The 15,994-nt window shown below is 42.4% G+C and overlaps 1 protein-coding gene across 1 annotated transcript; it reads left to right on the top strand.

The window, feature by feature from the left end:
- The first annotated feature begins 212 nt into the window (after positions 1-212).
- On the top strand, positions 213-5,516 carry LOC134286889 (uncharacterized). Its single transcript, XM_062848585.1, has 2 exons — positions 213-1,110; positions 1,441-5,516. The coding sequence occupies exons 1-2, from the start codon at positions 213-215 to the stop codon at positions 5,514-5,516; spliced, it is 4,974 nt and encodes a 1,657-aa protein (XP_062704569.1).
- Positions 5,517-15,994: the final 10,478 nt, after the last annotated feature.

Below are 15,994 nucleotides of genomic sequence, written 5' to 3'. Positions count from 1 at the left end.
CCGGAGCCTGGCACGGCCCCGACATTGGTCCTTCGAGCCGGATTTGAGCCACGTCGTGCGTGGGAAGCTGAGCCTTGGAGGATGTTGGAGAAAGCTAGTAGTCAGTGAATAGTGAGAAAGTAAATCGAAATACTGGACAATAAGTGAGTAAAAACATTAGTGCGAAAGTGTACTGTGAAAAAGTGAACACTGAACAGTGAAGTGTGTCGAAAATGGGAATCGACCGCACCCCGAAGAAGACCGCAGTGGATCCCGAGCACCTGCAGCTGCTCATCCACCAGCGCGGTCAAATAAAAGGAAAAGTGACGAAAATTAACCACTGCCTTGAGAACGCCGAAGACGACCCAACGCTAATAAGTGCATCGATGCTAAAAGTGTACGGTAAGAAGCTGGAGATCCACTACGCCGAGTACACCGAAGCCCACCGTGAAGTGATTGCCTTGATTCCACCGGCCAAAATGGACGAGCAGGACGAGAAGCTCGACGAGTTCGATGCCTTGCACACGGAAGCGCTCGATCGTCTGGAGCGCTTGACGGAATATTTCTCCAAGCCGTCGCCGGCGACAACCGTTGCTGGTGGAGCAACCCAGGTGGTGGTGCAGCATCATCCTTTGAGGGCACCGATACCATCGTTCGATGGCGGTGTGGAAAATTGGCCCAAATTCAAGGCGATGTTTGAGGACCTGGTCGTAAGTAGTGGTGAGTCGAGTGCTATGAAACTGCACCACTTGGATAAGGCCTTGGTGGGTGACGCAGCGGGTCTCATCAACGCAAAAATGATCCGAGACAACAACTTTGCCGAAGTGTGGAAGCAGTTGTGCGAGCAGTTTGAGAACAAGCGCGTGATCGTCGACACCCACATCGACGGTTTGATGCAGTTGAAACCAGTAGCGAAGGGCAACTTCAAGGACTTGTTGGAGCTGACGAAATCCTGTGAGCGTCATGTCGCTGGGCTGGAGTACCAGGGCCTGGCGGTGGACGAGCTATCCGGAATCATCATCACGAAGCTGTTGACATCCCGTCTGGACGATCACTCTCTGCAGCTGTGGGAACGGCGGCAGAAACACGGTGAGTTGCCCGATTACAAGGATACGTTGCAGTTTTTGAAAGGTGAGTGCCAAATCCTAGAGCGTTATCAGAATTCTCGCCATCCCACTGCGGCGAAAGAGCCTCCATCCAAACATGCGAAACCTGTGAATCAAAAAGTGCATACTGTTACTTCCTCTAATTCAGAAAGTCAATGTAAAGTTTGTGGTGAAAATCACCGGCATTTTGAGTGTCCCAATTTTACTGCAATGCCTACGCCAGAGCGCATTGCCAAAGTGAAGCAGCTGAGAATTTGTTTCAACTGCCTCCGATCTGGCCACTGTGCCAAAGATTGTTCCTCCAAGCGCAATTGTTCGATATGTCACAAACGACACCATTCTCTTCTCCATGAAGAGCTTCCTTCGCAACCCTCTGAGTTCGAAACCCCTCCATTGAAGAGTTCCGCCAAGGTAGCTACCGAAGCAGGCGCAGTTCCAAAAACCGTTCCGTCACCAAACGCCAATCCCTCGTGTTCCTGCAACCATTCGAATACCACGAAGACTGTGATGCTGTTGACTGCTGTCGTCAATCTTGAGAGTGCCGATGGTGAGTTAGTCCCTTGTCGTGCAATGCTGGATAGTGGTTCCCAAGTATGCTTCGTGTCTGAGATGATCGCCAACCGTTTGATGGTCCCCCGTGAATCAGTGAACGTGCCCGTTACCGGAATAGGAGGAGCGAAGGTCTACGTAAGAGGCAAGCTGGTTGTCACGATGCAGTCCAGGTGTTCCAGTTTCTCTACTGACGTTGAATGTCTTGTGGTACCGAAGGTGACCGGTATTATTCCTTCTGTCAAAATCAACACCTCGTCCTGGCCAATCCCTGTTGGAGTCCAGCTCGCTGATCCTACGTTCCACACGCCTAACAGAATCGACATGTTGATCGGTGCCTCGAAGTTCTTTGCCTTGCTGAAGTCTGGTCATATCCATCTAGCCGACGGTCTTCCTGAACTCCACGAGACTCATCTGGGTTGGGTCTTCTCAGGAGAACTAGACAACGAAGTTTCCAACACTGTTCTGGCCCACCATGTGTCGCTTGATTCGCTTGGTGAGACAATTAGTCGTTTTTGGGAAGTGGAAGATGTTTCACAATCCGTGAAGGAGGAAGTGGAGTCAGATACGTGCGAAGAGAATTTCCGCTCCACTCATCGGCGAACGCAGACTGGACGGTACGTAGTTTCACTCCCTTTCCGAGAAGATGTCGCAGTGCTCCAAGACAACCGTTCCGTAGCTCTTCGTCGTTTCTTGATGCTCGAAAGGCGGTTTCAGAAGGATCCAACTTTGAAACAGCTGTACGCTGCCTTCATAGCTGAGTATGAAGCATTAGGTCATTGTCAGGAAGTTGATGAATCTAATGACGATCCTTCCGAAGGACGTTATTACTTACCCCATCACGCGATATTACGCCCAACCAGTTCGACGACCAAGTTGAGGGTAGTTTTCGATGCTTCAGCGAAGGACACCCCGGCAAGCAAATCTCTCAACGAAGTACTTCAAGTTGGAGGCGTCGTCCAGAGTGACTTGTTGAGTATTCTTCTTCGATTCCGGGTCCACCCTGTGGTGTTCACTGCTGATATAGCAAAAATGTATCGGCAAATACTGGTAGCTGCAGAACACACACGATTCCAACGGATTTTCTGGCGAACCGAACCAAATCAACGACTTCGAGTTCTTGAGCTGTTAACCGTCACGTATGGGACGGCATCCGCGCCATTTCTGGCCACGAGATGTTTGGTTCAGCTGTGCAAAGATGAGGGAAGCCGTTTTCCCATTGCAGCTAAAATTATCACGGAAGATTGTTACGTGGATGACGTTCTTTCTGGTGCGGATAGTGCAGAAGAAGCCGCTGAAGCACAGAGTCAACTGGAAGGTCTTCTCCAACTTGGTGGATTCCCTATTCACAAGTGGAGCTCAAACTGTCCGGAGTTGCTGGAGCGAATCCCTGAGGAAAATCGAGAAAAGTTGGTACGTCTGGATTCCACTGCGGACAACGAAGTGATCAAGACCCTTGGGCTTACCTGGAGTCCAAGCTCGGATGAGTTTTTATTTGTCACGAGGTCGAAGTTCCCAGCAGACTCAACTGAAACCTACACCAAGCGAAAGGTGTTCTCGGAAATCGGAAGGCTTTTCGATCCTTTGGGCTTGGTCTCTCCCATCATCGTGGTTGCCAAAATCCTTATGCAGAAGTTATGGACCGCTGGTCTGTCTTGGGATGAGAAACTTGAAGGAGAATTGCTTCAGTCTTGGTTGAAGTTCCGCGATGCTCTGCCACAAATGAGTGAAATGAAAATCCCTCGACGTGTTATTCCATCCACCGCCGTTGCCATGGAAATCCATGGATTTTCCGATGCGTCTATCTCGGCGTACGGCGCCGTCTTGTACGTACGAAATGTGTTCCCCGATGGCAGCGCCGAGTTGCGACTCCTTTGCAGCAAATCAAGGGTTGCTCCGATAGCCGAATTGAGCATTCCTAGAAAAGAGTTGTTGGCAGCCCAGCTTCTATCCCGACTGGTTGTGAAGGTGATTGGATCGATGAAAAATAGATTTGATGACGTTGTCCTTTGGTCAGACAGCCAAATAGTGCTTGCCTGGTTGCGCAAGCCACTGACCTCTCTCCAAGTGTTCGTAAGGAATCGTGTCTCAGAAATCGTCACGGAAACCAAAGACTACACCTGGAAGTATGTCTCTACGAAGGAGAATCCCGCAGATATTGTGTCAAAAGGATCCCTGCCCAAAGCCTTGATGTGTAATGAGTTGTGGTGGAAGGGGCCCTCATTCCTGCAAGCAGCAAGATACGAAATCGAGCCACCAGAACAGTTACCAGATGTGGAGTTGCCTGAATTGAAATTGACACCTTTCGTCTCTGCAGCTGTATACAACGTCGATGATCTTCCTGTATTTGCCAAGTTCAGCTCCTTTCGGAAGCTGCAAAGGGTCATCGCATATGTCGAACGCTTTATCTCGAACTGTAGAGTCAAGGATCCCAAGCTCCGAACCCGTGTGCGCTACCTCACTGTTCCCGAGTTGAGGCGATCGTTGGAGACCATCATCAAGGTTGTGCAACATGAGGTGCTTGGTGATGAAATCAACCGCATCGAGAACAACGAACAGTGTAAACGAATTGCCTCCCTGAACCCTGTGTACCAGAACGGAATCCTGCGAGTAGGAGGCAGATTGAAGAATTCGCCCGTATTGACCATGACCAAACACCCGTATATCTTGCCGAGGCATCCGATTGTCGATCTTTTGATCAGAGCGTATCATCTTGAGAACATGCACGTAGGTCCGTCAAGTTTGTTGGTAATTCTTCGAGGCCGTTTTTGGTTGACAGAAGGTAGATCTGCTGTACGAAAAATCACGAGAAGCTGCGTTATATGTTTCCGCGCCAGGCCAACAATGACAACTCAGCTGATGGGAGATCTGCCTGCTTGCCGTGTGACTCCTGCCCACCCGTTTGAGGTGACCGGCGTGGATTATGCGGGCCCAGTTTTCGTGAAACAAGGACGACGGAAGCCAGTTGTGGAGAAGGCATACATTGCTGTATTCGTGTGCATGGTGACACGCGCCGTGCACTTGGAGTTGGTCTCAGATATGACCACAGAGGCGTTTATTGCTGCATTGCAACGTTTCGTTAGCAGGAGGGGACTACCTCGAGAAATGCACTCGGATAATGGTTCAAACTTTCGGGGTGCGAAATCGGAACTGAATGAGCTGTACAAACTTTTTCGGTCTCAATATGCGCTAGATGAAATTGAGGGATTTTGCCTATCAAAGGAAATTGCCTGGAGTTTCATTCCACCGGAGGCACCGAATTTCGGGGGCCTCTGGGAGGCAGCCGTTAAAAGTGCCAAATATCATCTAAAACGCACTTTGAAGGACACTCATTTGACTTTCGAGGAATATATAACAGTTTTGACGCAGGTTGAGGCTATTTTGAACTCTCGCCCGCTCTATGCTACCTCACCCGATCCTGACGATCCTGAGGTACTCACCCCTGGTCATTTTTTGATCGGGCGACCGATAAACGCCATTGCGGAACCGAGCTACCAAGACATCGCTGCTAACCGGCTTGGACGATGGCAGTTTCTCCAAAAGCTACGGGAAAACTTCTGGAAGAAGTGGAAGAACGACTACCTCCAGAGTTTGCAACAACGCACCAAGGATTACATCAGGAAGCACAATCTGCAGCCCGGGATGGTCGTGCTTCTGGAAGAGCAGAACATGCCGCCACTAAGTTGGAAATTGGGAAAGATCGTTCGAACATATCCCGGATCCGATGAATTGGTGCGCACAGTCGACGTGAAGATTGGCGGCACTGTGTATAAACGTCCCGCTTCGAAGATAGCAGTGCTTCCCATCCAGGACAACCACCGTTCCGAGAATGCTTCTCAGCCCGGGGGAGAATGTTCACGCCCGAACGTGAACGGCGACTGACAGCAGCAAGCCAGCGAGAGCGACGACATTAGCACACAATGTCGCACCGTTGGTCCCGCCCATCTGGCGTGCGACGACCGAGCGAGCCGACGACCGACGGAAGAAGAAGCCGAAGAAGAACGATTGTGACAGTATAAAACTGACACACGTTGCGGTGTCATCATCAGTCTGTTTTTGAATTTTGTTGTGTAAAGATCGAGAGCAATAAATCATTATGTGCAGTTAAAGTGAAGTTTAGCTTTCTTTCGACGTCCTCCGAGAGCAGCGGTCCACCCGACGAGGAGAGTTGCAGCAGCGGTGTTACAGTCCACCATCGACCGAGTTGGTTGCTTCGACGGACTTGTGGAACCCAATCCGCCCTTTTCAGGGCAAGAAGAGTTGTACGATCCGCCACAAGTTCCCGAGAACAACACTCGTCCCTTCCTCCGGCTTCCGCTTGAGCGACACCCTTCCCTTTCCTGACGTGTCAGGACGTGTTTCGTTATGTCGCAAGAGAGCGTGAAGGCCCATCGCGTCGATCGCTCCCCGGAGCCTGGCACGGCCCCGACAATAATATTCCTACCGAGAGCAATTTTGGGTTGTGGTGGGAATCCTCACTGCACCGTGCTTTCGAGGCGGTGAAGCCACCACCAGATATATTCCAGACTATTCGTAGGGAAAGCATTCCGTAGCTGTTGGTGTGGTGCGGTGGCCACCATTTACTATATGGAGTACGACGATTTCCGTCTTGCATTTGTGTGAACTCACTTTGCGGAATCATTCAGGAAACGGAAAGAGTGCTTCTGGGCTGTGCTCTGTCATAGTGCTGCTGCACAGACTCACGATGCTTGCATTAGCCAGGATATTGGATGATACTTATGCGATGGAGTAAAGGCATGGGTGGTGTAGAGAGAAGCGCTTCCGAATAGTCTGGTCAATGACGCAGTCCCTGAAGGAAACTCAGAGCCAGAGCTAGCATTTTTGGAATGCTATATTTGTAATTATGTAAGGGTTATTCTGAGGTTGCACTAGAGGAAAGTTTCTAATGAAACGCTGTAATTTATTTTCATTCATATTTTAATGCTTCTATGTGAATTGTTCAGAGTTCTAATGACCTAATGTTATGAGTATGCTCTTTGCATGAATGAATATGAATGGATTTGGATTGGATTTGGATTGGATTTGGATTGGATTTGGATTGGATAAGGATTGGATTTGGATTGGATTTGGATTGGATTTGGATTGGATTTGGATTGGATTTGGATCGGATTTGGATTTGGATTGGATTTGGATTGGATTTGGATTGGATTTGGATTGGATTTGGATTGGATTTGGATTGGATTTGGATTGGATTTGGATTGGATTTGGATTGGATTTGGATTGGATTTGGATTGGATTTGGATTGGATTTTGATTAGATTTTGATTGGATTTTGATTGGATTTTGATTGGATTTGGATTGGATTTGGATTTGGATTTGGATTGGATTTGGATTGGATTTGGATTGGATTTGGATTGGATTTGGATTGGATTTGGATTGGATTTGGATTGGATTTGGATTGGATTTGGATTGGATTTGGATTGGATTTGGATTGGATTTGGATTGGATTTGGATTGGATTTGGATTGGATTTGGATTGGATTTGGATTGGATTTGGATTGGATTTGGATTGGATTTGGATTGGATTTGGATTGGATTTGGATTGGATTTGGATTGGATTTGGATTGGATTTGGATTGGATTTGGATTGGATTTGGATTGGATTTGGATTGGATTTGGATTGGATTTGGATTGGATTTGGATTGGATTTGGATTGGATTTGGATTGGATTTGGATTGGATTTGGATTGGATTTGGATTGGATTTGGATTGGATTTGGATTGGATTTGAATTGGATTTGAATTGAATTTGGATTGGATTTCGATTTGGATTTGGATTGGATTTGGATTGGATTTGGATTGGATTTGGATTGGATTTCGATTGGATTTGGATTGGATTGGATTAGGATTGGATTTGGATTGGATTTGGATTGGATTTGGATTGGATTTGGATTGGATTTGGATTGGATTTGGATTGGATTTGGATTGGATTTGGATTGGATTTGGATTGGATTTGGATTGGATTTGGATTGGATTTGGATTGGATTTGGATTGGATTTGGATTGGATTTGGATTGGATTTGGATTGGATTTGGATTGGATTTGGATTGGATTTGGATTGGATTGGATTTGGATTGGATTTGGATTGGATTTGGATTGGATTTGGATTGGATTTGGATTGGATTGGATTTGGATTGGATTTGGATTGGATTTGGATTGGATTTGGATTGGATTTGGATTGGATTTGGATTGGATTTGGATTGGATTTGGATTGGATTTGGATTGGATTTGGATTGGATTTGGATTGGATTTGGATTGGATTTGGATTGGATTTGGATTGGATTTGGATTGGATTTGGATTGGATTTGGATTGGATTTGGATTGGATTTGGATTGGATTTGGATTGGATTTGGATTGGATTTGGATTGGATTTGGATTGGATTTGGATTGGATTTGGATTGGATTTGGATTGGATTTGGATTGGATTTGGATTGGATTTGGATTGGATTTGGATTGGATTTGGATTGGATTTGGATTGGATTTGGATTGGATTTGGATTGGATTTGGATTGGATTTGGATTGGATTTGGATTGGATTTGGATTGGATTTGGATTGGATTTGGATTGGATTTGGATTGGATTTGGATTGGATTTGGATTGGATTTGGATTGGATTTGGATTGGATTTGGATTGGATTTGGATTGGATTTGGATTGGATTTGGATTGGATTTGGATTGGATTTGGATTTGGATTGGATTTGGATTGGATTTGGATTGGATTTGGATTGGATTTGGATTGGATTTGGATTGGATTTGGATTGGATTTGGATTGGATTTGGATTGGATTTGGATTGGATTTGGATTGGATTTGGATTGGATTTGGATTGGATTTGGATTGGATTTGGATTGGATTTGGATTGGATTTGGATTGGATTTGGATTGGATTTGGATTGGATTTGGATTGGATTTGGATTGGATTTGGATTGGATTTGGATTGGATTTGGATTGGATTTGGATTGGATTTGGATTGGATTTGGATTGGATTTGGATTGGATTTGGATTGGATTTGGATTGGATTTGGATTGGATTTGGATTGGATTTGGATTGGATTTGGATTGGATTTGGATTGGATTTGGATTGGATTTGGATTGGATTTGGATTGGATTTGGATTAGATTTGGATTGGATTCTCTATCCGCTCTGTATTTTCAGTTCTCTCTATCTACTCTGAGTTCTCTGTCTTGTTTGTCTTTTCAGCTTTCTTCATATTAATCGTATACTCTTTTCTCTCTGTCTATTCTGTCTTCTCTGTCTTCTCTGTCTTCTCTGTCTCCTCTGTCTTCTCTGTCTTCTCTGTCTTCTCTGTCTTCTCTGTCTTCTCTATCTTCTCTGTCTTCTATGTCTTCTCTGTCGTCTCTGTCTTCTCTGTTTTCTCTATCTACTCTGTCTTCTCTGTCTTCTCTGTCTTCTCTGTCTTCTCTGTCTTCTCTGTCTTCTCTGTCTTCTCTGTCTTCTCTGTCTTCTCTGTCTTCTCTGTCTTCTCTGTCTTCTCTGTCTTCTCTGTCTTCTCTGTCTTCTCTGTCTTCTCTGTCTTCTCTGTCTTCTCTGTCTTCTCTGTCTTCTCTGTCTTCTCTGTCTTCTCTGTCTTCTCTGTCTTCTCTGTCTTCTCTGTCTTCTCTGTCTTCTCTGTCTTCTCTGTCTTCTCTGTCTTCTCTGTCTTCTCTGTCTTCTCTGTCTTCTCTGTCCTCTCTGTCTTCTCTGTCTTCTCTGTCTTCTCTGTCTTCTCTGTCTTCTCTGTCTTCTCTGTCTTCTCTGTCTTCTCTGTCTTCTCTGTCTTCTCTGTCTTCTCTGTCTTCTCTGTCTTATCTGTCTTCTCTGTCTTCTCTGTCTTATCTGTCTTCTCTGTCTTCTCTGTCCTCTCTGTCTTCTCTGTCTTCTCTGTTTTCTCTGTCTTCTCTGTCTTCTCTGTCTTCTCTGTCTTCTCTGTCTTCTCTGTCTTCTCTGTCTTCTCTGTCTTCTCTGTCTTCTCTGTCTTCTCTGTCTTCTCTGTCTTCTCTGTCTTCTCTGTCTTCTCTGTCTTCTCTGTCTTCACTGTCTTCACTGTCTTCTCTGTCTTCTCTGTCTTCTCTGTCTTCTCTGTCTTCTCTGTCTTCTCTGTCTTCTCTGTCTTCTCTGTCTTCTCTGTCTTCTCTGTCTTCTCTGTCTTCTCTGTCTTCTCTGTCTTCTCTGTCTTCTCTGTCTTCTCTGTCTTCTCTGTCTTCTCTGTCTTCTCTGTCTTCTCTGTCTTCTCTGTCTTCTCTGTCTTCTCTGTCTTCTCTATCTTCTCTATCTTCTCTGTCTTCTCTGTCTTCTCTGTCTTCTCTGTCTTCTCTGTCTCCACTGTCTTCACTGTCTTCACTGTCTTACGGTCTTCATTGTCTTCTCTGTATTCTTTGTCTCACTTGTCTTCCTTGTCTTCCCTGTCTTCCCGGCTTCTTTGTCTTCTCTGTCTTCTCTGTCTTCTTTGTCTTCACTGTCTTCTCTGTCTTCACTGTATTTATCATTTTCTCTATACTCTCTGTCATCTCTGTTGCCTCTGACTTCTCATCTCTGCTTGTTCTGTCTTCTCTGTCCTCTCTGTCTTAACTGTCTTCTCTGTCTTCTCTGTCTTCGCTGTCTACTCTGTCTTCACCGTGTTCTTTGTCTTCTCTGAGTTCACTGTCTACTCAGTCTTCTTTATCTTCTATGTCTTCTATGTCTTCTATGTCTTCTCTGTATTCTCTGTTTTCTCTGTCTTATCTGTCTTCTCTGTCTTTCATGTATTTATCGTTTTCTCTATCTTTTCTGTCGTCTCTGTTGCCTCTGCCTTCTCATCTCTGCCTGTTCTTTCTTCTCTGCCCTCTCTGTCTTCCCTGTCTTCTCTGTCTTCTCTGTCTTCTTTGCTTTCCTGTTTTCTCTGATTTCCCTGCTTTCTCTGCCGTCTCTGTCTTCCCTGTCTTCTCTGTCTTCCTTGTTTTCTCTGTCTTCTCTGTCTCTCTGTATTCTCTGTCTTCTCTGTCTTCTATGTTTTCTCTGTCTTTTCTTTATTCTTTTTCTTCTCTGTCTTCTATGTTTTCTCTGTATTTTCTGTCTACTACTCTGTATTCCCTGCTTTTTCTGCTCTGTCTATTCTGCCTTCTTTATAATAACCGTTTTTTCATACCTCTCTGTCGCCTCTTTCTTTCCTTCTTTGCCTTTTCTGTATTTTTTGTATTCTCTGTCTACTCTGTCTTTTCTGTTCTCTTTGTTTTCTATGTTTTCTCTGTCTGCTAATCTCTGCCTTCTTTGTTTTTTGTTTCTATATTCTCTTTTTTCTATGTCTTCTTGTTTTTTTTTTCTGTAATTGTAGGTCTTTTCTGTTTCTCTTCCTTCCATCTATCCTGCAATCCCCGTTCCTTTACTTTTTTTGTTCACTAATGTGCGATGTTTTCTTTATTTGCTGTTTTCTCTGTCTTCAGTGAAGTTCAGGTTGTACTATTTTCTGTATGTTAATAATGATTTACAGTATAAGGTAATTGCTTGTGCTTTATTGCCAATTCCAGTGCCCTTTACGCTCGACTTCTCGGTTTCAAAGTGCACAAACACGTAATCTGACACTAAAAGCGTGAAACCATTAGCATACATGGCTCAAGCTTGAATTACGACGGCCAACAGTTTTCAAAACACGCCTCAGTCCAGCAACGGCAGAAATTCACTTCCAGTTGATTGAATTTTTATCCTCGTCTTAATCCTGATTGGTATGCGAAAACAGAGTGTACCAATGTAACCAGGTAAGTTCTACCCATTAACATCGGCATTCTAATCCTATCCGAGGTTAATTTATTCAATTAAGCTCAGCTAAGCGTTTTGTTGGGTGGTTTTGGCCAACGCGTACTGGATCAGTCGGTTCGATTTTGATGCGAATGAAGCTCGCAAATTATTTCACACTCGTCGCGAACTATCGACCAGGCACCTGCTTCAACTTCAACGGCTATCTTAAAGAATTGATTCCATATTACATCCTGAATGGTTCGTCTCCGCGTCGATCACTTTGCAACCGAAGAATTATAATAAACGTACGCTCGTGAAAGTCGTAAAAGTGAAGATTAAAAGATCGTAAAATTCTAGCGTGGATGTCGCCGATGTTTCGGATCTGTGGGAAATTTAATTCACAGAAAATGACTTCCACACGCTGCTGATACCTACTGGTTGCTGGCGCCGTGCCGATTGAGGTTATCATTTCATTGGAAGCTTTCAAGATAGGACGAACGACATCGATTTTCAGATTTCTAATTGAAACGTTTCGGCAGTTATTTGGTCGTAAAATGAGCATCGAAAGGCTGGAAAGGCAGAACCGTACCAATATATAAAGTTCCATCGCCTGAAGCAGGGACGACTTTTTCTATGGAAGCGCGATATGTCTTACACTGGAAGCGTGTGGGAGTTGAAATTCATATATTCGCTATCGAGCTGGCTCGTTATATAAGCATGGGGAAGTCACGTAGAACCCATAAAAATGAAATTTAGGTGGTCGCATAAACGGAATTTATAAAATGAATTATGTTAATACATCGTTTGTTTGTACATGAGTTTCAAGTAATAAAGTGATAAATTCGGAAGCATGGATTTGGCAGCACCCCTAATGCAACCCTAACTTCAGCACCTTAACGAATTTTATCGATTGTTTGAGCGCTGACTAACAGTTTAATCAGTCGTATCCCACAAATTCTTTCAGGAATTCCTTCAAAAATACGTTCACGAATTTTTCCGAAAAGTCTTTTAGAAAATCCTCCTTGAATTTTGGTAAGAGATTTCCAAAGAATGTTTTTCTACATATTTATTCACAAATCTCTATAGGAATTCCACCAAGGGTTTCTGAGGGAGAGTTTTCAGAAACTTCTTTAGCAACTCTTCCTAGCATCTTCAGGAATTTCCTTAGATTTTTTTAAATTATCCTCTAGGGATTCGTTTAAGAATGTCTACAGAGATTTCCACATGAATCATATAAACAATTAATTCCAAAACTTTTTCGAAGATTGTTTCAAAAATTCCCTCCTGTATTCCATCTAAACCTTACTCAGGAATTCTTTCGGAAATATCCCTAAAAATCCTTCGGAAGTTTAAAAATTTCTTCATGAATGTCAGCTATAGAAAACCTCAAATTTTCGAAATTCTTACAAAGGTTTACTCCTGGAGTCATATGGAAAATTTCATCACAATTGCAGTGCCGAATCCTGCAGCCGAACAGACCTTCTCGCACAAAATGCTTTACAAGACTGATGTTTCATTTCGTGTTGATCGTTTACTTTGTTTTTTTCCGGTGGTGCATCACCGTAACTGATGCTATATGCCCTATTAATCTTTTTCTCAGTATACCACTCAACCCCTACATTCTCTCCCTGTCCTACTCTCTGATTGTTTTAAAAATTCAAAAATGAAGAATAAAATGTATACAAATCTCTTAGCTTAGGGTAAATTAGTTTTCCAAAAAGCCCATCTCATGATCAGATTAAGTAAGCTTTCCATCATCATTGTCATCTTCATCATCCTTTATCCTACGTCCCAAGTTATTATTCCTTCTCCATAATCATCCTTCATCCTTCATTCTTCATACTTCATCATCATAAACATTATCATCATCATCATAATTTATCCTACATCCTTCATACTTCATCATCATGATTATCATAATCATCATCATCCTTCACCCTTAATCCTACATTTTTCATACTTCATCCTACATCATTCAATCTTTATCCTTCATCCCTAATCATCATTATCATAATGATCATCATTATCCTTTATCCTTCATCATCATCATCATTATCATAATCTTCCTTCATTCTTCATCTTCCATCTTACATCACAATCATCATCATCCTTTATCCTGTATTCTTCATACTTTATTATCATTATTATCATCATCACCATCCTTCATTTTTCATCCTACACTCTTCATCCTTCATCATCATCATCATCATCATCATCATCATCATCATCATCATCATCATCATCATCATCATCATCATCATCATCATCATCATCATCATTTTCATCATCATCCTACATCCTTCATCCCTCTTCCTACATTATATATCCTTCGTTCTTTATTCTACATCCTACATCCTTCTTCCTTCATCCTACATTATTCATCCTTCATACCTAATAAAACATCTTTCCTGTATCCTTCATCCTTCATCTTTCATCCGTTAACCTCCACCCTTCGCGATCAATACCATCCTTAATCCTCTGTCGTACTTCATCCTTCACACTTCATCTTTCATCAACGTCATAATCATCATCATCATCATCCTTCATGCTTTACTCTTCATCCTTTGTCATCATCATTCTTCATCATTAATCATCATAATCATAATCATAATCCTTATCATTATCATCGTCCTCCTACATCCTTCAGTCTTCATCCTTCATCCTACATCATATAACCTTTATCCTTCATCCTTCATAATCATCATCATTGTCCTTCATCCTACATCCTTCATCATCATCGTCATTATCATCGTAATTCATCATCATCATACTTCATCTACATTCTATAGCCTTTATTCTTCATTTTCTACAACCTTCTTCCTTCCTCCTTCGTCCTACATTCTTCTTTCTTTATACTTCATCCTTTATCCTCCATCATCTTTCATCAACATCATTATTATCATCATCATCATCCTTCATGCTTTACTCTTCATCCTTCGTTATTATCATCCTTTATACTCCATTTTTTCATCAACATCATAATCATCATCATCATCCTTCATTCTTTACTCTTCATCCTTGGTCATCATCATGTTCATCATCGTTCATCATTAATCATCAATATCATTATCATCATCATTATCATCGTCCTCCTACATCCTTCATTCTTTATCCTGCATCCTACATACTTTATCCTTCATCCTTCATCATCATCATCGTCCTTCAACCTACATCCTTCATCATCATCGTCATCCTTCATCCTACTTTCTATAGCCTTCACTCTTCATCTTCTACAACCTTCTTCCTTCATACTTCGTCCTTTACTCCTCTCCATCATCTTTCATCAACATCATAATTATCATCATCATCATTCTTCATGCTTTACTCTTCATCCTTTGTTATCATCATCCTTCATCATTAATCATCATTATCATTATCCTCATCATTATCATCGTCCTCCTACATCATTCAGTCTTCATCCTTCATCCTAATGGAAGAATTCTTGAAGGAATCACCAAGAGATACTTCTTTAAGAATCCTTAAATGATTTCTGAAGGAGCTATTGAAACAATGTGTGAAAGGTCTCTGGAAAAAAGAATCTGAAAGAGTCCCTGATGAGAAGTTTCTATAAATCCCAAGACAAGTTTACGAATCATCCATGGAAAAACTTCCAGAAGAATCTCTTTTCTGGAGGCAAAAAAGCCTGAGAGAATCCCTGTATGAATTCCGGAAAAGAACCCCAAGGGAATGTATAAAGAAACTCATTAAGAAACCTCTCGAGGAATTCCAACAATTTCAGAAATCCGAACTATTCAAGAAATTGAAGAATTTTCTTTACATTATTATGAACGCCGCCGCCGGTAAAATCTGCTTCGGCGCACACGTCTAACTCAAACACGTCAAGAAATTCAATCTGTTTGCTTTCTTTAGAGATACCAATTGCATACATATACTTTTTCGCTGGAAATTTAACTAATATTGCCATCAAAAAAATCATTGGGTAATTTTAACAAAATTCCCTAAGCCTAGTTTAAAATTATGGTTTATATTAGGTTAATTTTTTTGCACAAATTCCTTAAATTTTACATGGATTTTAATTTGTATACGCAAATGAATTCCCATTGGAGTTGAAAAAACAGATCCACCTCTCGATTTTGTCAACGAAGTTTTAAAGTTTTTTTTGCAAGAATATCAACAGTTCTGCTTCGAAATACTGGGATTTTTGATCATCAAACTTCCACTAACTTCTTCATGAACTCCACAAAATACTTCGACGGGATTAAAAAAAGTTGTTGTTCCAGAAACTCCTTTAGGATTTCATAAGCTGCCTGTCTACGTTTCTTCACAATTCTTAAAAAATCCAAGAATTCCTGAAGAATTCCTAGAAAACTTTTCAAAATAGACTTCAACCAGAATTTACATACAAGAGATGTTCTTGTATGAATTTGTACTGAAGGTACTTTAAGAATTTCAACAACAATAAATTTCTTATGATACTCAGAATTTCAGTGTAAGAATTCCGTCAGAAACTTTGGGTTCGTAAACGTCGTCGAAAAATTCCTCAATCTACTTCGAAAAACTTTAAAAGTTCTTTTAAAGCTTTATGGTGACTCCAAAGAGGAACTTGTGGCGGAATTCATGGAACAGTATATAGCAGTGCAGAAGTGAAAATATTAATTAATAAGGAAGCTATGAAAATT

The sequence above is a fragment of the Aedes albopictus genome, chromosome 2 (genome assembly GCF_035046485.1).
Source record: "Aedes albopictus strain Foshan chromosome 2, AalbF5, whole genome shotgun sequence".
Taxonomy (NCBI): Eukaryota; Metazoa; Arthropoda; class Insecta; order Diptera; family Culicidae; genus Aedes; species Aedes albopictus.
This window is presented reverse-complemented; position numbering and strand designations above follow the sequence as displayed.